The sequence below is a fragment of the Rhopalosiphum maidis genome, chromosome 3, assembly GCF_003676215.2.
Source record: "Rhopalosiphum maidis isolate BTI-1 chromosome 3, ASM367621v3, whole genome shotgun sequence".
NCBI classification, from domain to species: Eukaryota; Metazoa; Arthropoda; class Insecta; order Hemiptera; family Aphididae; genus Rhopalosiphum; species Rhopalosiphum maidis.
In genome coordinates this window covers 19840205-19867773 of record NC_040879.1, presented here as the reverse complement: position 1 = coordinate 19867773, position 27569 = coordinate 19840205, and the positions used below count along the sequence as shown (strand labels likewise).

The 27569-nt window shown below is 27.9% G+C and overlaps 1 protein-coding gene across 2 annotated transcripts in view; it reads right to left on the bottom strand.

Moving 5' to 3' along the window:
* Nucleotides 1-25892, bottom strand: part of LOC113558749 (protein Teyrha-meyrha) — a 132379-nt gene extending 106487 nt beyond the window's left edge. For both annotated transcript variants that reach the window (XM_026964275.1, XM_026964276.1), the window contains exons 1-3: nucleotides 25465-25892; nucleotides 23013-23120; nucleotides 13935-14580 (exon numbers count right to left, since the gene is read on the bottom strand). In XM_026964275.1, coding sequence (XP_026820076.1) covers nucleotides 13935-14580; nucleotides 23013-23120 — 754 coding nt within the window. In that variant the 5' untranslated portion in view covers nucleotides 25465-25892. The remainder of the gene's footprint in view (nucleotides 1-13934; nucleotides 14581-23012; nucleotides 23121-25464) is intronic.
* Nucleotides 25893-27569: the final 1677 nt, after the last annotated feature.

Here is a 27569-nt window from a genome sequence, read left to right as displayed (position 1 = left end):
AGTGGTACAACACATCCGCCCTACACCATCGTGTAAAGCCCATTCGTTCGTATTATGCGTATAATTTGATGTGTTTTTTTTTACTCCCCTTTCATGTGGTCTTGAAAGTCCTGAGGATTTATCGCCAATCAATGTGTAAACAAGTGCGGATTTCACACGACGAAGATACTAGCGTGTTGGGCTTTTTTTTACACGTAATAATCGGTAAGCCCATACTAACTGCACATGCTAACATTTTATTATAATATATGTGTATATATATAAACACGGATAATATTACTGCGGCGCGTAATGGTTACAATACGAAATTATAAAAAACAATTATTATAACAGCTAAAAGAAAATGTATGAAAACTTTTATTTGTTATTTTTGTTTTTAATTTAGATGTATAGATACGTTTCATAGAAATTATTATAATATACATAATGTGAACATTTACATACCTATTAAGACACTATTCAATTTAAAAAATATAATAATACAACATCGCTTTTTAAGATAAATTTAGTAAAGTTCTTGTTTTACTTAAAAACTATCGTTATCGAACCAATTATACTATTATACTTTAATCATAATTTTATATATAGAATTTAACATTTAAAAATATCCGATTTCTCTCCTCTACATTTACCTAGATACATTTATATATTGTACTTAAATCCAGCAATATTATTTTTAATTTGACCGTTATTATTGTATAAAATACTATATAAAATATTATATTTCTTAAATAAGTCAAATTAAATGAGACTATGAATTATATTTGTAGGTGACTATACAGGTCATAAGAGATACTATTTTTATATTATATTATTTAGTGTAGAATCTACTAATTTCAAGTTGTACTCTATGTAATTTCTCCAAATCTACGTCGAACACCATATGTATAACTGTTAGAGTTTATATAATATATATATATAAAACAATTAAATTTTGAGTCTTTTATTTCCTTTTTGTTATACCTTAAAACCTGTTCTGTAACTGATAAAAAAACAGGATTTTTATAATCGCGTTTTTTATTGATTTTGTTTAATGCGAATTACTTAGTGGTAAATTACGTTTTTATTAGAAGTAATAGACGTAAAGTAATATACTTCGTAGGTGGTCTATTAAAAATAAGTTTAAATTTGTGAACAACAAGATTTATTAATTTAACTTTGAAAGATCACACATAGGTATCCCGTGTAAAACAAAATAAAAAATATTTTAATAAAATAAACTGATATATAAACATATATATATCCATTATTTAAACAGTTAAATATTTAAAATGTAACTAAATTTATTTGTATCTATACTCTATTGTACAGTAAACAATATAACACAGTTTGTTGTTATATTTTTTGAATTTATCATATTGTTTTTATGAATTAATTTCAAAATAGGAACCTTGAATAAAGAATATAGATAATACTATTCTTCAGTTCACTGTGTGACGTGTGTACTACTTTAGTACTTATACATACTTATACATTTTTAAATATAATAATAATAAAATTGTATAGAAAATACTTTAATTATAAGTTGATATAATAATTTCATCAGTGTTAATCTGTTTTATTTTTAAAATATTATGGGAGTATTATTAAATTACATACACATTATTTAGTTTATTTAAATTATTATAATTGTAATTATATTATTTTTGAAATAATTAATATAAATTAATAAAAATACAATAACAATTTATTATCATACATAATTTAAATCTCTCGTATTTTGTGTTTTCTGCTTAAAAACAATCGTAGTGGTTATCTAATACTTTCAAAACTTTAATATAAGATAGTTAATAAACATTATTATTCACGTAAAATTGTTACTTTATTATATTCCAAAATTATTATTAAAAAAATATAGATAATAACTTATACTATTAAACAATATAGATAAAACAATTAAATATTAATAGTTTATTATAATATTATTTTATTCAATGATCTTATGTCCAAGTAAAATAGTATTTATTTCAATAAAATTAAATTAAAAAAAAACCCAATAATTATTATTTATTAATTAAATTAAAATTGTAATGAATAAAATTACGGTACTCTAGGTAATAAATAATAATATATTCTAATATAGTCGATTTAAGAAAATAGCTAGTCAGTTAGTTAAAGTTCAAATACAAGGTTATAGTGTGTTATAGCTACAGTACTTATAGTTATATGACTGTATTTTATCAGTTCAATGTTTTCAGACGCACTTCATATCGTATTAATGTACAACATGACAGCATGTTATATTATGTGACTAGTTATATTGGAACCCAGGCATCAAAGACTCTGATGTGATTAAGCTCCAATTATTATTAATTATCAACGACTGTGGGAGTGGGATTGTGATTAAGGAGGTAATAACGATTGTTTGCACCACGGTCGACAGGAAATTTCGCCAATACGGGGTCAACGACGCGTGAACAACGCGTGCACCGTAGGGATGGTGTATTTTGCATAACATAATATGTGTGTATATAGTCGTTATTATTACAATGCCGTCCTATACACACTTGCAATGTGTACATAATATAAACATAGCGTACATATATGAGGCGAGGAAGCAAACCCTTTGATAATCATTGCAGAGTCGATAACAATTAATTGTCACCTAATTTGTGCCGATAAAAAGCGGGGAAGATTACTACATGCATATATCATACATCAACTACCAAGTAGGTAAACATGAACCTACATCAACGAGTTATTACAATAAGCATTTATATATGATGTAAATAGGTAACTGTGACGTGTACGTATTTATATATATCCAGTATATTTTATTCAGTGGCGCTGAATGAAATTGAAACAGCCAGTTAAAATTATTTCATTTATCCACCCACCCTTTGTAATTTAGCACCCCTCTGAATATTTTTTTAAGCATACCTATAAAAAAATATATAATTTTAAGTATAAATAATTTGATGACATACTTTTATGTTTGATAAAATTACAGCAGAAAGATTTTAGCATTCTGCAACAAAAACCAACTTTTATGGCGGTTAAAATTAACTACATGGAGTTATCATATATATATATATTACCAAACCATTTCATTTTTAACTGTAATCAGAATTGTCCACCACGTAGATCACAGTTGGTTCCGTTTATATATAGATCCATCAAGATATCATAGGTACACTATACAATATTTATATTTTAAACCAAATACACTGCCGAATCGGTGTCTACTATATACCTATAACACAGAAAATTTTATTGGTACAATGATATGGTTTAAATTGGTTAACCAATATAACCTCGGCTTATTAGAAAATATGTATTGAACCGAAAACGGTCGTACACAATATACACGGCGTATACCGTTTGATGAAATTATCAGTCGAATGCACTTTATACAACGAAGAGTAAAAACGCGATGGGGACGGTGTTTGAAAATTGAATAATAACAAAACGTTGTTGGAAATATGAAAATAATATAGCAACACCCCCAGATACATTCCCGGCATATCGTTCCAGTCGGGTAATCAATGTGGGCTCTAAAAAGCTCTTTTGCTTCACAGAAATCTGTGTGGTGGCGGTGATGTGTTCTACCAAACAGTGCCAAACCGACCCGTCAATATTAATATCGAGTTATCATAAAAGGCCCGGTGCCCCTTTCCTTTTCCCGTCATGCATCGTATTCTATAAATGTGGTAGGAGGGTTGGAAAGAGCTGCAGTAGAAAACAACTCAAGTGCATAACAAATTATATCTGTGTAATCAAAACAAATCAAAACGTGGACTGTACAAAATATAGATATAAATAAAATGTAAAAAACCTTCAGATTTAATTATTTTATTTTAAATATGATATTATTGGTATTATTATTATTATTCAACAATTTATTTTTATTTCGACTTCATAAATAAATGTTTATATTTAATACACAGCTAAGAGGTTAGTAAATTCGTCTATTATTATAAGTACCATAAATTACTGGTATAGTAATGTATATAATGTTTCATGTTTGTCCCTATTTTAACAATCCTATTATTTTTAGTTATCTAAATATTTTTAAAACGAATATATTATATTTTTTATGGAGATTCGCTTAATTATTTTTTTTATATTCTACATAAACTTTTTTAATGTGTCAATAAACACAATAAAAAGTAATTTTCAATTACTATAACTAAATTATTATTTATTTGTATTTTGGATAGTTAGCTTTTACAGTTTAGTACGTTTATATATTTTAATAGTCATACTAAAATATATGTTATAACATTTATAATCATTTGATAAACTCTTTAGGGTTAGTGGTAGGGAATACCTGTCCAGTGCACACAAATAAATGCGTTTTTATATCTATAGTAGGTAAGTATCTTAACAAAACTCAATCGTGCAGTGAATAGTTTAATTGTTCACTAGTAGTACTCAGTGTTGGAGAAAACTTATAAACAATTTAAAAAATCAAAATACACCATACCAAAACGTAACATAAATTACAAAGGTATAATATAATAAAATAAATAATTTTTAAGTAATTTATGTACTAGAATAATTTAATTACATAGTAGTTGAGTATATATACTTCAAAGAATGTCAACTAATGAAGTTTTTAACAGACATATGAAAATTTCTAAGTTTCTAATAACAGATAACAGATATTTAGGTGTGTTCTATTTATTGTACATTGAACTTACCTAAATAAATATTTAAATGTTTTAATGCCATGATGATATTTCATATTTTATTCTAATCACATTTTAATTTCAATAATAGCTGAATAAATATTAAATATAATAATCAACTTTCATTTGAGAAATACAAATATTGTCTATTATCATTTGACATAAATTATTGATTTATTTATTTTGAACCGGCACAATGTTGTATTTATTACATGAATAATGAATGAATAAAAAAATGAAATGTATTATTAATATAAATATATATTTAAAAAAACTTGCAGCAGTATAGTATTACGTACAATAATTATTTACATTGAATTGTACTTCTCCTAAATTTCCAAAAAAAGTATAAGGTTTTAATCAAACGGTTTAATGTAGTTAAAAATTAACGTTTTAGAATAAATACTATTGCTGAAAATGGTCCGTATATGTTAGTATTTTTTTATTTTTGATGAATCATCTAAGAATATGGACCGTGAACTGGGCTAATAACACAAGTTATATAAATCCAATAAAACGAATAAACAAGCCACGATAATGATCCACGTGTGAGTGTACGTATATATATATATATAACATAAACATGTGTTCATCCGAGGGACATCTAATTTATAGACGACCTTGATGACGTAGGATGCCAAAAAAAAAAAGGTAATACTTTACTAAGAGGGAATAAGGGCGTTTTGGCACAGATCACTGGAGCTTTTTGACGTTACCCGACAAGGGTCGAAGTAATCTTGTGGTCGGTTAATCGCAAGGAATTACAGCGCTTATCGTCGGTACTGCGGGTCCCCAAATGACCAGTAGTTGAACACCAACTACCACCATCACATATTAATCCTCGTTTTATAAACTACTATATGGTGTTTCATGCCTTGCATAATTCATAGGGTTGGCAGGCAACCGATGACAAGACATATATACTTGTTCCACAAAACACGGTGTTCCAAATTGCAATAAAAGGTAGGAAGAGGGTAACACTAAATAAATCCTGTTTTATAAAGAGCCTGTAATCCGTTTCGTTTAACCCGTGATCCCCGGTCTTAATTAAACGCCATGAAATTTCATGGATCATTTCACCAATTAAGATCTACACTATTGTAAATTTAGGTATGATAAAAGTTTCCACGTTTAAAAATAATCTAAAAAATACAATTATGTAGTGTGTCGGGTACAAACAAACTATAATAGTAAAACTCAATCGAATCGTTGTTATTATTTTATTAATATGGACATAATATTTATATTATAAATGCTGGGCATAAACTATAGTTAAAAAATTAAAGCTAGGCTACTTCTAACTGAATTATATAACGAGTTGAATATTTTTTTTCCAATAGTAGGTAACTTCTAACTTTAAAAATTAATTGCTTTTCAATGATATGTAGTTATTATTATCAGTTAATTAATGTTATAAGCACGTTAAATTAATATTTTTCTTTATAATAAGAACACTATAGATTTAATTATAAAATAGAATTCATATCAATTATTGTTTTTTCTATAAAAAAAATAATAACTTGAAATACATATTACTTTTACATATATTGATATACATGTAAAAGTATTAAGTAATATGGTAAATAATAAATTGTAGACTGTAGACGAGTTAAATGCACTATTTCTAAATTTCAATAGGAATCAAAATAATATACATAATATAAAAAATATTAATACATTTCCATAGAAAATTATAATCTCACCCAAAAACACTACTAAATAATCTAGTTTGACTTTAAAGATACAGCGGTGCAGTGTTTTCTTAAAAGTTAATGTAAATAATTTTACAACTTCATTAAGCAGAGTTCTATCATTAGATGGGCTCCATTTCTTATAAATTGACAAACATTTTATTTATTGAAATCAAAGGCATCAAGTTTGTATTTAATTTTGGAACTGATAAAAATAACGAATATCTACAAGATACAACCTGTGTTATGCATATGTAAAAAACGGTCACATTTTTAGTACAACAGAGAACTTAAAAACGTATATTGAAACCATCAAACTAACATACGACCGGTAAAAACGTTTTTATGATCGTGCTGTACGCAAATGAATATTAAATGCTATAGTCGATACCTACTTTGTGTTTCGGTCAATACAGTCGATAATTTTATATACTGTTAAATGTTAAAAAGGCAAACATTTATCACAAAAATAAAATCATGCATTAAAGGTTACAGAAAAATGTAATTGCTACAATTGTAAAAATATTATTCGTCGTGCCACGGATAATTATAACAGCTCTGCTACAAGTGCTACAACGTTGATAATTTCGATTCAAAGATTTCAGCGAGTCCAAAATAAATGAAACACGGAGGTAGGAACTAGGAAGTATTTTTTAACGCCAATATAATATTCCATCCGTGTCATAAAAACTATTCTATGTAAAGGGGCTGGGGAGGCAAACGCAACAATAATATTATACATATTAAGACGTCAAAAAATAAAAAATAAAACGTTGAAGAAAATAGAGATATACTCGCGGCATAGTTCGACGATTCAATAACAGAATACACGATAATAAAATAAAGGTAGATATACATAACTATTATGTATAATAATATATAAGTACACAACGACACCACACATGACCGTGGTCACGGTGGCGGCAGTGGTGGCGGCGGCGGCGTTTAGCATTCTACGACATTCCACGACATGTGGAGAACTCTCCATCACCCACAGCTTGTTAAAACCATTGTAAGACCAAAGCCGCGCGAATACTATTAAAAAAAAAAAAAAAATCCAAACCAAACGTAACGAATGGATAAAAAGACGAAAAAAAAAGGAAAACGAAACGCAGTGAATAAAACAAAAACGTGAAATAAAACACGCTGCTCCCGATTGCCGAGTATATTATACGTATACATAGCCCAACACTATGCGCACGACTTACGTACATGTATTATACATGTATACGTAAAGCGACCTAACATTATAGTACCTCATACACACACAATATAATAATATATAAGTAAAATATACATCTGATGTTATATGTGTGTGCACTATACGTCGTCGTTGTGCTTGACAATTTAATGTTTTGCGCACACGAGTCCTTTGGGACGCTCTGCCGCCGTCAAACTCGCGCGCGCTCACACACACAAGTACACACACATGAGTTGCCACAGTGTTATGCAAAACCCGTAGTGAAACAACATAATAATTATTATTATCAACACGATGTCGTCGTCGTCGTCGTCATCCCGGTCCATAATACGAACGAGGTGGGAAAAACGAAACGTCGGGACGATGTGTTCGGCCATGCCGCCGACTTACGAAGACGACCGTTCGTCAAACGCCGCCGCTCTTGTAACTAGCCGTGTTACAGCAGTTAGTAAGGATAATGTAATATTTAGTGTGCCGTGTGCTACAAGTGGCCGCCATGTCGACACCTGTACAATGTAAGTCTCTCTTTAGATAATATATATTTTTATCAATGGTGGGCGAGGTCATTAAAATAATTAACTCGAGTTAAGTCGAGTTAAGTAAACATTGAGATCGTTAAGCAAGAATAGTAACAATGTTAATAAATAATAAATGCAACTCATCAAGATTAAAATTGATATGGACAAATAGACAAAGCACAAATAGATTGACTAAATAAAACCATGGTTTAAAAAATGTAATATATTTATTTTTATTATTATTTTTTTTTTTTTTTGTACATTAATTAATGTATAAAACCATGAAAACCAAAAATTTCAAAAATAATATAAACTTTTTAAACTGTATAAATTTTTTAAATGGGTGATTTATTAAATTAGTTCATTGATAATGATAATAGTAAATCGCGAGAAAAATAATTTTTACAACACAAAAACAAAACAACGTCTAAATAAAACGTAAAAATTAATGATACAAAACTAGATTTATGGAAGCAATCTTTTCGAAAAACTTTCTTAAAAATTAGAATAGATACTATTATACTATGAAATCTTGATACATGTATTTCCTAAAATAGACCAAATAAATGAAATATTATACACGCTCTCAAATTAAATCGTGTACTATTTTAATTTAAGATTTTAGCCACAATTCATGCAGTGTATCAAGTTTTTTACTGATTGTAATAAAATCGGTTCTATACGATAATGATTATTATTATAAAATTAAGTATTGAGTACTTATTTTTTGTTATGTACTTATGCAAAAGATCGTTTTTGGTGTATTATTTGTTATGTAAATACTTTATGCCATAGACTTCCTTTCTGTAATAACTTATTTAATAATTGCATAAGAAATCCACTTGTACATATTTTGTTACACTACCTATAGTGCCATAGTGATTTATACAGTTACATGTCTGCGCCAACTTAAAACGAGGAATATTTAGTTGTTTATTTTTATTTAAGACTAGGTATATTATACAACATGGATAAATAATAATAAACAAATATTTTATAAGTTATAGATATTTCTAAACATAATATCAACTTAATGCATGATTTTTCAAATCAACTGGATAAAATTAAGATATTACAACGGATATTAGGTATAACTAATTTAGTTAATATAATTAATTAGAAAACTAACTAACTAATTAAGTGAATAGTTAAAATTAAATTGCATTTTTAATTCGTTTAAACTTGTTAATTGGTTCAATTCCATCTTTTTGATTAATTATAACTTATAGGTACGGTATATAATAACTGTATGATAACGACCTAAAATGAATTTATTCTGAGTACTGTTACGTGTAGAGAACATTATTGTAATTTAGCCAATACGGTTTTATTTTATCATATAATTTATAAAAGTAACTTTACTGTTGCAGCTCAAAGTATACCGTCGTTATTGTAAATTCAAATTGCATTTACTAGATATTAATATAACTAACATTATCAATTTATAAATGTTGATACAAATATAACTTGTCTTAAATAAAACTGTAAATTTGAAAAATAGTGAACATTTTTCGAAAATGTTCGTAAAATATATTTATTTATAAGGCGATTAACAACTCAACTAAAACAAACATTCTAATGCAAACTGAAAAATCTCTTTGATTATTCATTCATTTTTTTTTATCACAACAAAATAACCGAAATACAATCATACCAAAATATTTAACTGAAAAACTTCAGATGCTAAAAAAATATTTTTTTTTATTAATCACCGCTAATTTTCAAAATATTTCTATTCTGTAGTATGAAACTTTTAGAACACGTCTTACATCCAAAGTAATAAAACAAATTGCACACTGTAGACCAATAGCTTTCTTGAAAACAATAATCTATTCATAGCCACTCAAAATAGAAAAAAAGCTGTAACCCGATTAAATGTGAATAATGCACATACTTTACTCGTAAGAAAATAATTGAACACTAAATCTTAAGTACTATATCTTAAACTACACATTTGATGACTGTATAATATATTTATTATCCGTAGTTAAGTGTTTATGCTATACAAGTAGATTTAGTTAACAAACATATAATAATAGTTAATCTTGTTGAATATAATTATCAAATTTGTAACCTGCTTTACATGATTAAATTTTTAAGTGACGTTGTGTAGGAATTTTCTATTATTTGATCTTAAGATATATGTATATCAAGTATAGTATAACTATAATTTACAAGTTACTAAAAGTAGTATAAATAAAAGATAACACTCAATCATATATAAATAATAAGCAAGATTAGCTGGATTAGGTTATTTATGATTTTCCTTGTTGTTTTAGATAATCTTATATTCTTACTATATTATATAATAAGTATTATAGTAATGTTAGCGCTTAGATATATGTTTATTATACGCAGAGTTAATATTAAAATTACCGAATTCGTTTTTTATTTTGCATAACATTATATTACTATTATTATTATGTTTGCACAATTTAGAATTCATGGTTGTCAATTATGATTGATTTTTTTACATTACTTTATCAAACTATCATAAAAATTGTTTAGATAATATTATATTTTATAAATTAATTTAATTTATATTTAATTATTATTTGCATTTATAAATGTATAAGGGTATTAAATTATAATACATATTTAATTTTAATCATTCGATATTATTAAAAAATTATTTTATACTGTTTTTAAGATAAGTTTAATAAAGTAGATGTGCATAATTTAAGATATCTTAAATCTTAATCCACGTATAATTCGTTTGAACAACATATGATAAACAGTGTATAATAATCATAAAAATATAAATAACTACAATAATAATGATGGTATGATTAGTGATCACATTAGTCTATAGTGTACCTATATAATATTATGCATACAAAAGGAGATCAACTATTACTGCCAGATAATACTATTACTACTAGAGATTTTAATTGTAACGGTGTACAGAAAGTGCAGTAGAATACAGATGTAATGCATTATTCAAGTACCTACACTTCTACGAATTCTATGTACTGCATCAATAGAGAAGTTAATTATCATAAATTGCTTAATAACTGCATGTTAACGAGGGAAACTATTTGTAAATACCTACGAACGACGATAAATTAAGTATAATATCCCATAATACATCAACTTGTAGAATTCGTCAAGTTGTTACCAGTGGAGAAGAGAACGGGACTAATTCCCAACTAAATTCTCGATTTCGGACGTTTTATATACAATATATTAATATATCAGGTACCATGAGTGAATAGAAATACCTCGATATGAGAACTTACTACAAGCGCAGTCTTGCGGGTCTCACCCGAATAATTATTTTCACAGTGGTATAACCTCTATCACCAACAGCTGAGCATAGTATAACTTTTCGTGAAATACAGTGTAAGAACAGAATAGATTGCATAATATATTGAAGAAAGCCTTCGACTCAGTGGCACAGTGGTTCAGTCAAATTTCAAATGTAATTATCAAAACGGTCATTATAAACTGTTATCGTGTCCAGTTTGCAAGAGACAGACGGCCGACAACTGTTTTTGTTTGTTACAATGCATAATGACCTGGAATATTAGCCACTTGTGTCGGTGTACCGGTAAAGGGATACTGGAAGTCAGTTGCATAGAAGTTTTGTACCGAGAAAGGGGTAAATTGTACCCATGTAATAGTTTGCGTTCAAAAGTTGACGTTAACCTATAATAAAGTTTCCCAGCAACACATGTGCTATTGATGAGGCACGTAATGTCACGCTTGTTAGCGGTGCCCCTCCATACCGTTCACGTCACCATACCGGTTCACCCTTCAATCTCGTTACCGGAAACTTTTACACAATACAACAAGATAATCTGCGAATTCCTACGATACGCGTTTTCTCCAACAAACCATTAAACTTTAAAAGTACATACTATAGTAAAAAAAGTTTATAACCTAGAAGACCACTAGCGGTAAACATAATGTTGTTTGTATAATATTACGTAGTTTATCGTATTTATATAATTGTTTTCTAAACTGCTGTGTAAACCGTTCACACCCTTCATAAAATATTCTTTACTCCTTATTATTAATTTTTGTTCAAATATGGATGTATAAGTACTACACTATTTTTACAGTAAAAATTAAAATATTATTAAATAATAAATTAATATATTTACAATGCCATTAATAATATCTAAAAAGTTATTAGTACCTAATTATACCTACCTAAAAAGTAAAAAATGTACTTAACATTTAATGTATACATGGTAGTCTGCATATTTTGAATATCCTAATACAATATGTATTTATGATATATTAATATCATTAATTATATAATATCATAATTTATATCTATTTATATAAAAATATAAATAGTGTCGAATATTTAATATCAGAATCATCGTTTTAAATTATCCTTGAATTGCTTTTCAATCAAAAACATCATAATATTCAATCCTCTCTCTATATAATATATAATATATTATACTAAAATAATATTAAATTTATACTGCAATTACTAAACATAAAAATTCTTTTAAATATTATAATATTATTATGAGATTGTTATCCGATGTAATGTGATACGTAATACTGTCACCCGAAAAGTGATTGCAAAAGAAACGAGATTCACGCAGTGTGTATAAAGTATATTATACAAATATAGGTGCCCTAAGTAAACTATACAGCATATAATTCATATTATAAAACCATGACACATAAATACACACTACCCAGGTGTGCTAAAACCACAGATATTATAATAACAATGATCAGAATACCAGTGCAAGCATAAAACCATATTATACTACAAACACCATCATACCGATAACTAAAAGTCCGGACACGAGTTTTTCAACGTACCGATTGCCTATAGGGCTATAATATATTGATCGTTTTTACATTGCTAATATATTTGTTACCTACTGCGAAACCGACAATATCGGCTTTCTACTAGAATATTTCGAGGTCGGGATCAATCGTTAAAATATGTTATATTATATAATTTCATTACGCTATTAAGTCCATATTATACAAGAGGCGATACAACTATATTGTTTTATTTCAGCTATCTATACGCGTATAATATTACGTTCACTTCCGAGTTATCATTCACCCTTCAAGTGCCTATTAATTATTATTATTGTTAACGTTAACCTATACATATAACTGTAACAACTAATAACCCACCCAGTGGATATAATTATCGAGAAGAAGGAACATGAGTCGTTTAAGACATTTGCTATACAGCACACTACAGGACGACTGCAATAATCAAGAATCAGTATCCAAAATGCCCATTGGTCATAATATTACACGTAATTATTGTACAAATAATATATAAACCCATTAACTGTTATACTCGCTCAATGCTGTACATTATTTACCGTCGAAAAACTTAACTACCAGCGACTGACAACCACATGATGGTATAACTAGCGATTACACGGTGCAATACGATTGAACATAAAAATATTTTATATTGTTGGCAAATAGTTTAAATATTATAACTTTAGAAATTTCGCCTGTATAGTATAGTACAGTATCTATACAAGTACTATTACGGTCTATAGTAGATGTTATATAGCAGCTACGGATTGGTAAATATAAACAATATCAATATTTGTGTAATTAATAAAAATTTTAAATATATTTTTTTTAACACCGTTTATGTGTGTGTTTTATTCTATAATATGTAAGTATATTAGTATAGCGTATGTAAATAATTATTGACATTTTAAGGCAATAACTGTGAATTTCTTCGAAACCAATATCAATATAAAATATTTGTTGTGGCGCAATCGACATTGTGTCTTATCAAACATATACATAATATATAAAGCTAAAAAATTCAACACAGTCGTGTTGTGTATGTTTTGTAAGATAAAAAGCGCGCAATCGTGTTATACGGAGGTTATGTATAAACTTTTTTCGACAAAACTTATATAATAATAAATGCACTTACTTCTGATCATCCTGCCGTCTTCGGAAATCGCGCCGGAACTCGGTGTGTCCCTGTCCGAGCATTCGTCCTTGTGCTGCTGTTGCATTGTCGCGGCAGCATTGGACGACGACGGCGATACGGGCATGTTGCCCGGTGAACAAGGACTCCTCCTGGGTGGATACGGAAACGACGGCGGCACCGGTTGTTGCTGCTGGTGTTGTTGTTGTTGTTGTTGTTGTTGTTGTTGTTGTTGTTGTTGTTGCTGCTGTTGTTGTTGTTGCTGCTGCTGCTGTTGCTGTTGATGATGCTGTTGTTGGTGTGAACCCGACTGCTGTTGTTGCGCAGTTCCTTCGGCGTGCGATGTCTGTTTGTCGTCCATCTTGTAGCATTTGGACGGGGGCGCGAACGCCGAAGTGAACCCTTTGAGACTGGCCGCGGCTGCGGCGGCTGCGTGGTGCGAGTGATGTTGGTGGTGTGGATGTTGGTGGTGCGGACTCGGCGAGCCGAGCGGTTGGAACACGCCCGCCGGCGAAAATGATAGCCGCGGGTCCAACGCTGGGTGCAAGAACGGCGGCTGTAGATGGTGCAGCAGGTGAGCGGGCAGCGCCGGGTAGTTCTCCATGAACCTCATATTGAACGGAATGTGTAGGTGCTTGAGGTCGTGCATCTGTCGACACATATAACAAAGATATACACGTAATCGTGACGGGGCTGGCACTATACATGTGATATTATATGATATTTACATATTGTTATATTAAGTCGTGGAATTATTAACTTCATTTTTTTTTTTTTTTTTATTACGTTTGTCGATTAAGCCACTCAAATTACTTTTGATGTTTAAGAAGCGTTCTTATTTAGAATTCACAGTCTCCAACTGAATTTTTTTTTAAAAAGTCAATTAATTTTTACCTATTAATTATCATACGTGTCTATATTATTATGTATACGATGGCCAGCTTCGAATTTATGGAGGACGATCTTACAACCTAACTTAATCCATTGGGGCTAGTATTATTAGCATAATATCACCGGGCTATCAAATACATGCCATATGAAGTCATTAAAAAAATAAAAAGTTAAATTTCGTATTAAAAATGTTAATGACTATGACTTATGATGATAATACCATAACGTTATAACTAATTAGTAATAATATGTAATTGTCATGAATATAAAAATTGAGTATATATTAAAACTATACGCGTCTTAAATATTTATACTCAATTATAGGTAGATAGTGTATATTAAATTTTGTTTTTAATAACATACATTTGACCTCTAAGGTAGTATTGTGTATTTTATGTTTATAACATTACAACTTGTGGTTGAAGAATGTAACCTTTCGAATTAATCGAATTTAGATTAATAAATATTCTATAGCAAGAAAGTATCTTGAACGTACCACTGTAGTCTAGCTTGATTTCCAATTTGCATATTGTGTTAGCTAAATGTGAAAATGGGGAAACGCGGTGAGCCACCCTGTTGATATATATCGTCACTTAATAAATAATAAGTGTTCACTATTAAGTATTGAATTATCCACTCAGCACTCTGTATAAATATATATATACATATATATTATATAAGTAATGATGTATAAACTTGGCAGTCAAAACTCACTTTGGAAACTATCCAACGTATTTGTTCATGCAATGTATCATGAATTTAATTCTAATATTAACAATGTTATAGGTAAAGCAAAATCGTTTCATTTTTCTTAAAGTATAATTTATGAATAAACATAGCTATCAAATACCTTTTGGTCTTGTATTACAGTAAACTTTGTATTTATTATAATGCAGTTTAACCTCATACTTTATTGGTACCGTACTCCCAGACCACAGTACCTTGTGTGTTTTATTTTGATCGAATTTATAAACCATATTTTCAGTATAATACCTCATAGAATTTTAAATTCTTAAAATATTCGCTCTTTGTTAGTAAAAGTTTTTCATGCTATAACTCTTAAAATATAAGTAAATAAAATTTATAATCTAATTAGTCTAACTAAATATCTTTTTTCTTTAAAAAAAATTAAATAATTTAATTAGTCACCAAAAGTCCAAAACGTATGTTAACAATCAACTTAAAATTAATTATTTTATTAAAAAATGTAGTTACAATACTTAGCAGTTATATTTTGGTTTAGCTATTTATTATTACAAATCCACGCACTCGCCATTTTTGGGGCAATTTAAAAAATTCTTTAATAATTTATAATATAGTTACAATAAATAATATAATTATTATTAGGGCTGGGATTTTGATGCAAAGGCATCTTTTTTTCTGATGTTTTGAAACGTTGATCCATAAGCATAAAATGTGTTTTGGGTGATACTGATTATTTAAAAGTATTTTTTATTTTGCATATTTTGACAAAATTAATCTTAAATGCATTTTTGGGACATTTTTTGACGTGAGCATTATCTTGGTTTTTAGAGCGTTTTTCACAATTTCTTCAAAAATGAACAAAAATGTTGCGGGAAAATTCACAAGAAACTTTCGGTAAACTGCAAACGGTACGAATAATAAATTATATATAGTATCATATATTTATATATTTCATCAAAGCTTTTCTCCGAGAATTATTACCGTTATATACCTATTATGAATTATTATTTTTATTACATCATACATACAAACATAGGTATTTTTTTTTTATTTTTTTTTATTTTTTTTTTTAGTATAATTTAAAATATTTTTCCAATTTTTAAGCTATAATAAATATTATTTAAATACATTTTTTAGTTTTTGTCATTTTTGCATTTTTTAAGGGCATTTTTTGAAATTTTTTAGGGCATTAAAATCCCAGACCTAGTTATTATATTACAATATAATATTGCCTAAGTATTTTAATAGAATGCACAATGAAGATGATTTAATATTCTTCTAAAAAGACATAGGTGCACAAGCAACAAACAATTATTAAAGCCCCATTTAATATGGTTTCTTAAAATAATAAAATTCCTCACCATATAACAAAATGATTTTGATCAAAAAGAAGCACATCAAATAACTATACGAGTGTAAAATATTAGATTTAAATAAACAAAATCTCTAGATCAGCTTTGAAAATTACCAAAGCTATGACTTTGCATGATGACCTGTAATAATACAAAAACTATGTAAATACAACACTAAAATATGATCCAAAAGTAATTTAAGTGACTCAATACACAATATTTTACACTATCAGATATTACTAGTAAAAACATCAAACTCCTTAATAACTAATTTATACAAAGAAATATAGTTTATCAAGGTTCAACAATTTATGAAACCCCTTGTTGATTGTCATTCAAATTAACGATAAAACTGAGCAAATATCAAAGCCTATTATTCCACTTTTTTACTCCAGTCATTTTACAATATTATGTCACAGCAATAACTATATAGCCACAAAACATTTTCTATAAGATATGACAAACAAACATTTATATTCGGTTAAAATCTTGGTAAAAAAATCTGACTTCTTATTCTGAATTCAAAAATCTAATCTTATTGTATTTAGTAATAAAATAAAAGATAAGAAAATCTTAATTAGAATAAAAAAACCACACAATTAAAAATAACAAAACTATCAATATACTAAATAATTTTATATTGAACAATATTCATTTATATATATAATCAATAGTGCTAGAAATAATATTTAACACAAAAACCACCTGGTTAATTCACGTTCTTAAGTACCTCCAAACTCAATATAACAAAACCTTATAATACATTATAATACGGAGTTCATTCTAACGCAATTACCAAAAAACACAACATCCATGTTAAAATATACTATTAGACAGACATATTATCATTAGTCATCTATTTTATTTTAAAATAACTAAAAACCATTTGCTGCTAAAATCGCAAAAACTATCTGCAACGAATTTCTTCACCTTTTAAGTGGATGTATTTATAAAAGTCTAAAATGAATAATTCAATGTTGAACAAGTTATATCATCAGAAATTAGTATTTCCTCACCTTGATTCGTTTGATTAAAAATAAATCTCGAACTAAATCAACTTCCTAAGAAATCTAATTGTTCAAAAATGTATTACAATAAATCATAGCTTAAACCATATCGTACTCAAATTTTTACAGATATATCGACAATATACTAAACCATTGGAGCAGAAATTATACATTAAAATTATCATATAAATGTTTAATATACAGTGTCCCGTGAGGATTTACCCATTGTGATATCTCCTAAAATAACGGAGATCTCATAATTCTGGATTTTTAATAAGATTCACAGGGACAAGAACTACAAATATTTCATGTTTCAGTTTATTTTAATGTTTTAGTAAAAAAAATTAAAAAACATATTTTTTTACTTAATTATTTTAAAAAAAAATGTTTGTAAAATTTATTTTTCTAAAAATTATATTGACGTTTCAACATTTTAATTTCATTAATCTCCTGATTTTTAATATTTTTTCTAATTTTGAAAAAACTGCGGGATTATTTAATACAATACAGTGGTATCATTATCTTAAATATGTAGACCACGTGCATGTAAATAATTTGCAGTTTCTCTTGAAACTAGAAAAATATTAAAAATCAGGGTATTAATGAAATTAAAATAATGAAACGTCAGTATTTTCAAAAAAAAATAACTCTACAAAATGGCTATCTTCAATTTTTTTGAAAATAATTAAATAAAAAATGTGTTTTTTAATTTTTTTTTACCAAAGCATTAAAATAAACTGAAACATGAAATATTTGTAGTTTTTATCCCTGTGAATCTTATTAAAAATCCAGAATTATGATACCTACACTATTTCAGGTGATATTTCAATGGGTAAATCCTCACGAGACACCATGTAAACTACAGAAGTCGTATAGCAATAATAAAAGTATTCAAATATACAATTAAATAATTGAAAAACTATCTATCCATAACACTCAGCGACTTCTTAGGTGCATCGACCAGTATTCAAACAAAATACTTAACATCCAATCGATATTGAAATAAGAAATATCCATAATAAATGTTATATAAGTCAATCAAAATAATATCTCTTTTTTGTAGGAAACAGCAATATTGCTGGCAATTATAAAGCTAATCAATCTCCTTAACACTCGCCCATGCTTCCTACACAGCTACCCTTATATTTAGTTATCTTATCAAGACGTTAAAAAAAATTTAAAAATAATATACTCTTGACTTTTGGTAAAAAAAAGTGGTTAAAACTATATATCAAACTAAACCATATCAAAAGTTCATTCATCCCTTGGTCTCCCTAAAACGACCTCGCTAGAAGGCAAGAAACAATAATCAACTCAGAGTATAATACACAAACTCGCATACCATTATATTATGTCAAGCAAAAATCCAACTATCAGTAACACCTGTGGCGAACAACTCATGGTGAAATACATATTAATTGAATACCGTAATCCTCTCTAGTAACCTCCAAGTAATTCTCAGTATGGACCCTATCGCTACAATCAAGTTATTCAAATATCACAAACTTTCTAATTTGTACCAATGTACCATAACAATATATAAAATGAAATGTAAATTGTAATTTACATCTAAATATTTAAACTAACACTTTTTTGTTGTCACTAATGGTTAAAGCTGTTGCAGGTACATCTAATAATAAAAAAACTATTTTGTAGGTATAAAAATAATATTAAAATATTAGGTATAATTATACCTATGAATAATATTTTGCTATTTTATACATTTACGCGTTAGGTTCTGATCTAACTCAAGACAAACATAACTGATTCTTCTACTATAATAATTATACGTGGTATTTAGTTGTAATTATTTATATTAAGCTGCATATCGTTTTCTAAAAAACACACGCTTAATTTAATTATAAAATAAATAAATTATGTACTATTTAATAGCCAGTTAAATTAAATTCAATATAATCATATAAAATATTAAATAAGTGTACACATTTGGTGTTTGTGTGTCTAGAGTTGTGTTAAAGTTAAAATGTTCACACAAAAAACCAAATTTTCGTACTAAAAATAATTATATTCTAAAATAAAAGTCTATTTGTGATTTAAAGTTTTTAATTAATTGCATATGTATATGTATATATCATTATATGATTGTATTAAAACAATTCAATTTTTATATATTTACTGTTGTATATTGATATCTACATATTATATATATATATATATATATACTTAATTTCATATATTACTTAACAGCAATATATATATATTCAATTAAAGCACTTAATTTCAACAGTAGGTACTAATAAGTTCAGTATACTCATAATAAACAAATCAATATCCAAATAATCAAATCGTACAGTTCAGATGATAGTCTATATACTTATGTTCATTAATAATCGCCATTAACATACACACATATTCGGAATTGGATTTAACTTTTAGTATCAATACATAATTTATGCCAATATGCATTGTAATGTTTTTGATATAACTTCTACTGAAGTATCAATTCATTACTATGAACATTTGAAATTTAAATTCTATCATTGCATGTACAATTTTATTACTAGATTTTTTCATTCTGACCATCACCCACAATACTATCTTCTATAATTATGTGGACAAGCTGTGTTTCATTCAAGCGTTTTATTAATCAACTACAAATTTATTACAATAATATTAAATTATAAAGATAACATTTAATTTTACCTACACGATTTATCGACACTAATTCAACCTTATAAAATCTATAAAGTATTATTTCCATTATTCATTTATAACGCAATTTATCAATAAATATTATAATCAAAAACGAAAACAATTATTGTGTATTGTAAATTTAAATAAAAATACTATTATTATAAGTAATACAAAATGTAATTAACTTAATGACACTATCATGATGTCAAACAAGCATATAGTAATTTATTAGTATAATTTTCAAGTGATAATTTATGTTAATTCTTAATATAATTTAGTTGGCATAAAACACGTACATCCACCTACTATTTTACATGGCTACTAATTTTTAGTATCATAGTTGATAAAGAACAAATTGTAGTATCAATACCTACAGTGTTTCAATATTATATTTCAGTATTTCCTATTTCAGGGAAACGATCAACGCTCGTAGTTGCTTTATTTGAACGAAAAATAGGGTGGCGGGTCATATGCAGTGGACAAGATTGATTACCGCGAATATTGTGCAGAATAACGAGAAGGAAGATGTTGTGCCAGTGATAACAACGGCGAAAGTGAACGGAGTTTTAGAAAGATTTACGGATTGTCGACAAGATAAAAATGCCAGAACAAATGGCCACATACCAAACCAAATACTATTTGTATGGAAATAACACAAATGTTTACATAAAACATGCATGCACATATTTGTAGCCTTGTGTAAATGGATAAATCCTTGTGGATTTGTACAGCAGTTTACTGAATACCTAAGAGGGTTGTCTCAAAGTTTCAGTAAGCTTAATAATTTTATAGATATTATGTCATAATTTGTTAAATAAAAAAATTATTTTCACCAAAAATTAATTTATTATTTTATTAGCGTGAGTCATGATACTTAACAACGTTATTATACTCGTTATATTTAATTATATATTATGGTTGTTGAATATTAATTGTCATCGTTGTTGGTACACAAAATAGTTACATTATAATATATTACACGTATTTGATTATATTTGTAACAAATCGCTATCTAATTATATAATGATTGATTTTAACACCATTCATTATTTAAATACTTTTTATCCTGAACACTAATCTAAAATGTTTCATAATATTTAATGTATACTTTATATTATGTATCCACTTATGTGCATTATACTATTTTTGTAAAATTAAGTACCTAGATGGCTAAATACATTCTATTCATCAAACATTAATAATATTTTATTATTATGAATATAAATTTAAAACAAATATAATATTTACATGTTCATAAAAAGTAAGTAGTTTAACAGCATAAAATAAAATATTTTTTTATTTTATTAATTTATCTTATCAATAGTTAAGGTCCTAATAATTATAGTGATTTGACGAGTTGAACAACATTTAGGTAGGTATCTAATATCTTAGTACTTGAGAAGTTATTGACGGTATTATTAAATACATACCTGTTTTTCTTCGAAAAACCTTGACACGGTCATCAGGTCATGTATTTGTTCAAATTAATTTAAAAAAAATTGTAATTCATACACAAAATTATCTAAGAAAAATAATATTATAAAAATAAAAAATTGCTTCAAACCAGTTAGTTAATCAAGTAAGTTACTTCGATTTTAATATTTAAATTATTATGAATAATTTGATTAAAAGAATATTTTAAGTTAATATTAAAATAACTTTAATGATCATGAAATATTTGTTTTCATTAGTTAAGATAAATTAGGATCTCATTTAACTTAATCAATATTACAAATTATTAACAATAAATGAGATAGCATACAATGTATGAGCGAGTTATTTGTTTTCATGTGTTAGTTATATGAAAGACGGTAAAATACGGTAGCTTATCATATGTTATTAATATGCTTTATTTTATTATATCTTAATTGTACATAAAAATAGTTCTTAATACCTATGTTATGTTATATTGATTCCTAATCACAGTTATCTATACGAAACCGTGTTTCGAATGTGTTGTTGTAAAATCATAAATTATCTTTGTAAACCGTATAGTATTATAATATTAAAATAACTTCGTAATAAAACATAGTGAACTGCGCTATTTTAAATTTGTAAAACGAAAATAATAATCGCATCATTTTATCTAGTTCGGTTTTTTCTTTTTTAATTTTAAATGTTTATTTTTTTGTGTCATTATTATATGATTATTATAATGTCATTATTGACATTAAACAAAATAGGTACTTCTTTTTTGTCTTATTAATATGTTTTATTATGCTTATATTTGACATCCAACTAGTTATCAATACATTACATAATTTTTAAATCGATTTAGAACTCGAGAAGTTCTTAAGTACTTATTTTAGAGTGGTAATATTCCCATTTGTTAAGCTTCAAAGTAAAGATAAGCTATATTATGTACACTTATGTAGTGTTGTAATTTAGTTATATTATACAAATTAAAAATTATTACTTGAGAACTCCCGTTATCATTAATTAGTTTATAGTGTACATTATATAATATTTACCTGACTAAATGGTCTGTGTAATCTGATATCTGGTAAGTTTGTAGGTGTTGGAAAGTTTACCAATGACGATGACGGACTCGGACTTTGCGAATATGGTGAATGCTCCATCTGAAAATAATATTAAAGTATTAATTTAGTATTAAAAACATTATAATTTATATAGATGATCATAACCTCATAAAAATTCAAATGAAATGTATAATTAAAAATCTGAAAACGAAAATAATCATCTTTAAAATATAAATAAAGTTGAATAAATCATAAAAAAATTAAATTATAAATAAGTTATAGTATAACAAGTATAGTGCTATGACTCGTCAACTATTATACCATAATAAACAGCAATTCACATTATTTGTCCCTTGAATGGTAAAGTATGCACATTGCACAATTATATAAAGGTCAAAGGATTTATGGAAAAATATACAGAAAAAAGCAAAAGCATATCAACATTACATAGATGTATGGTAGTTAAAATTTTAGTTTATGGTTTCATTGACTCGTAAATACATCATGTGTATTTTTTCAGTGCTCTAATTCCAAAAACGGAAGTTATGTTTTTCAAGGTGTACAATTATTTCAGGGTCATTATTTTTGGATTAGAATCTAAACACAATGTTTTGTTTATTGCCGACTGTGAATCTTTAAGAGTTGCGAACCAATAAAAAAATATATATAATATTTGATTAATTTTTACTTAAACTTTTTTTTCTTCTGATTTTGAATCTAATATTTTCATTATTCCAAAGTATTGTATATTTTGTAACATAGTTTGATAATTCATTACTTGGATGTAATTCTATATTTGATATTAGACGCAATAATGCTAATTATTGAGGTTTTCTAAATAATTCGTTAAATGATCAATTAGACACTTCCATTTATACATCTGATTATTTGGATGTTAATTCTGATTCTCTTAACGAACTATAAACATAGTAGGTATATCTACTTTTACTCGAAGGGCCTAGAAGCTGTATTCTCGGCTTAGTCATCAAAATTAGAACTTAAATAAAGTGTAGTTACCTACCATTAATATCAAAAACACCAATTTGAAATCTTAAATCTTAAAAAATATTTCAAAACTTAATACATTTTTAATTACTTAATTTTGTTCATAAGACTGTATACATTAAAATGTTTATATTGATTAAATTCCTAATTAATGACTTTTAGATATTGAAAAATATATATGTCTTATAATTAAAAACGGGTTTATTCAATTTAACATTAAATAAACATTTAAGTATACATTTAATTTGTACCTACACGGATAATTGTATTGTTATGGTTGTTACAAATTAATACGTTAAATAAAGAAGGACCTACCTACTTATAGTAATAAGATAATTTGTTTCGTACATATATTTATTAATAATAAATAACTTAAAAATTATATACAAATTTAAAAAAAATTATTATAAATAATGAAGTAGAACTCAATTGAAAAATGTATTTCATTTTTTTAATTTAAAAAAATCATGTTAAAATATTTTAATAAAAAGGTTGTAATTTTCTATTTTGTCAAGTAGTTTTTAATTATGTGGTTACCAACTGTGTTAGTAAATAACAAAACAATTTATGTTGCATAAATTCATTATATTTAAATATATAATGTATTATATCAAAATATAGATAAAAATTATTATAAGCCATATTCCTACCAAAAAATATTTGGATATAGTGTTAAGCATTATTTATTTATAACACATTATATAATACATATTAATAATATTATGACTAATTACTTATTTTTATGTTATTTTTATGTTTCTCCATAATTTAGTCTTATACACGGACCAAAAACTTTTTTTTTTACAAATGTGAGAATAGTTCAGTTTAAAATAAAAATGCTATGTTAATCTTAATCAATTACAGAAATAATTGTTTAATTTTACAATTATTATGTACAATATTATAATCTTTTTTTAACAAATGCGATTGCAATTATTTAATTATTTAATATGTTAGGTTAGGTTACGATTATTGTACACAAATTTATCAATATCGATGTATTTTACTAACAATATTTTGGCTACTGAATCACTAATTAGCTTCTAGCATATTTATCACCCCAATAAAACAGTAAACTATTGGTAATATTATTATTAACAAACAAAATAAAAGAAGTATTGTTTTATTGTAGGTACCAAATAACTAAGAATACGAAAAATAAACATTTATACTTAAAAGGATAATGCGATTTGATACTGTAAAGAAAGTATTATCTTCTAAAATATTGTTAATGAGAATAATAAATGCGAAGAAATGTTCTCTAAATCGAACGTAATCTTATTTTATTTCTTTCAAATTGATATTTAAGTGCTTAATGCTTATTCCAATCATGAAATATTATCATAATATTATTATAATATAGATAAAAATAAATATAACACAGAAAATGAACATGCTTAAAAAATTTAAACCGATTTTTTTTTTTTGATTTTTTTACCTTGGCGTGTGAATTACTACGCTGAAATGGCGAAGGCGGAGTAGGTGACGTCGGCGGCGACAACGGCTGCAGCGTGTAGCCGTTTCGGGATTTCCCGAAAGGAAAATCGCGATCAGATAAAAATTTAAATTAAAAAATAATAATAATAATAAATAACGCTAATAATAATAAAATGATAATATCACTGCCGCGTGATTTTTTTACGGTGTCGTCCGTTTTGTCGGTGGCGGTAATTTTTTTCTTTTTAAAAAAAAATCTAAGCGACAAGGCACTGGGCCGATGTATGACAGTTCGCATGTGTTGTAGTAATTATTTTTATTATTAAATATTGATATTGATATTATTGAAGTGTACAATATTATTGTGCGCACGGCCGAGCCGGGAACGCGTGGTCACGTGTGGAGAACACGGAACGGCTGCAGTTGCACCGGGGACGGATATCAAACGCGTACTGAGTGCATAGCCGGCGGCGGCGGCGGCAGTCGTCGTCGCGTTATCACGAAACGCGCGCGCGGAAATGAATCGTCGTCGTCTTCGTAGTAGTAGTAAGCAACGGCGGCGGCGACAGCAGCAGGAGCACTAGTAGTAGTAGTAGTAGTAGTAGTAGTTGTTGTAGTAGTAGTAGTAGTAGTAGTAGTAGTAGTAGTTGTTGTTGTAGTAGTGGTGAGCAGTAAGTAGTACTGTAGTAGTACTGTAGTAGTAGTAGTAGTAGTAGTAGTAGTATGAGAAGACGCGTGTGCGTATGCGCGTATAACGAGCGGCGGTGGTAGTGTGCGAGCGAGACGGTCGGCGAGCGGAAAAGCGCTTGTGGCGCGGCGATACGCGGACACGAGTGTAGCGAGACGGAGAAGCAGACGGCGGCGGCGGCCACTATACCGGTCGCTGTATCACGTAGTGTATACACTACACTGACGCACGCACGCGCATTATCGTTGAGTCGCGACGGCTCGCCCAGGCGTTATGCGCGCGCGAACCGAAACGGGGGGCGGCCGTGCCGGAGTGTCCGCCGGCCAGTCCCACACCGTCGAGTCCACCCGCCCACAAGCTGCTGATGCGCTCTCGCATTCGCCGCGCGAGGTTTGCGCATTACCGCCGCCGCCGCCGCTGTCCGTGGTACGCAGGTGAGCGGCCGAAGCTGTCGACGACGAAGACGGCGACGTTATTATTCCTGCGCCGCGCGCCGTCCGTATTTTTATTTTTATGCCGATACACCGGGTATGCGGTATACTCGTACACGTGTGTGTGTGTGCGGCGCAGTGGATTTTCATTTCTGAGCTTACTCCTTTTTTTTTTTTTTCTTGGCAACGAAAACCAACACGTTTTTGGTGTTGCGTGTTTTCCTCGGTTTATAGACAATACCTATTTGTCCAAACGAATCAATTACCCGTCGTAGGCACAATAATAATAATCTTTGATATTTGGAAGGGGGGATTGGAGCTCAGATCCATGCCGGAATTTTTTGAGACTTTTATGGTATAATTACTAAACCTATATGGCAAAAAAAATAATGGGAGTATTATACAAAATATACAAGAACTATAAATATTCAAACATCTCACATCATAATATATTACATTGTTTATCAATTTTCATTCATATAAGAATCATAATGATAATCATATTAATTTTATTCGTCTCTTAGATTTAAGAAATTCGTTAAACAACTCTAATAATAATATTGACATGATCAGTGGTCATTTTTATGTCACCCGTTCCTATATAATAGTAATAAAAATATAATTAGTCTTGTCTTAGAAATGTTATAACACTTATAAAAGGCATTTAAAAATTGGTTGTTTTTACATGTGTCATTGTCTACTAACAAATAATGTTTAACATGTTATTATTGTAATTATTGAAAATCGATCGATTATTTGACCACCAATTTTACTGTAGAGATGAAAATTTATTTTCCAACGTGGTGCAGTCTTCAGTTTTTTTTTTTTTTGTGGGAGAGGGAGTGCTTTATGTAATAGTTGGGGGCTTAGCTATTTGCTCCTATGATAGTATAGTAGTAACGTATAAATGACAAAATATCGTGACAATGTTATAGCAAAATGTTTCTGACAAAACACTAAACACTTCATGCATGTTGGGAACTACAG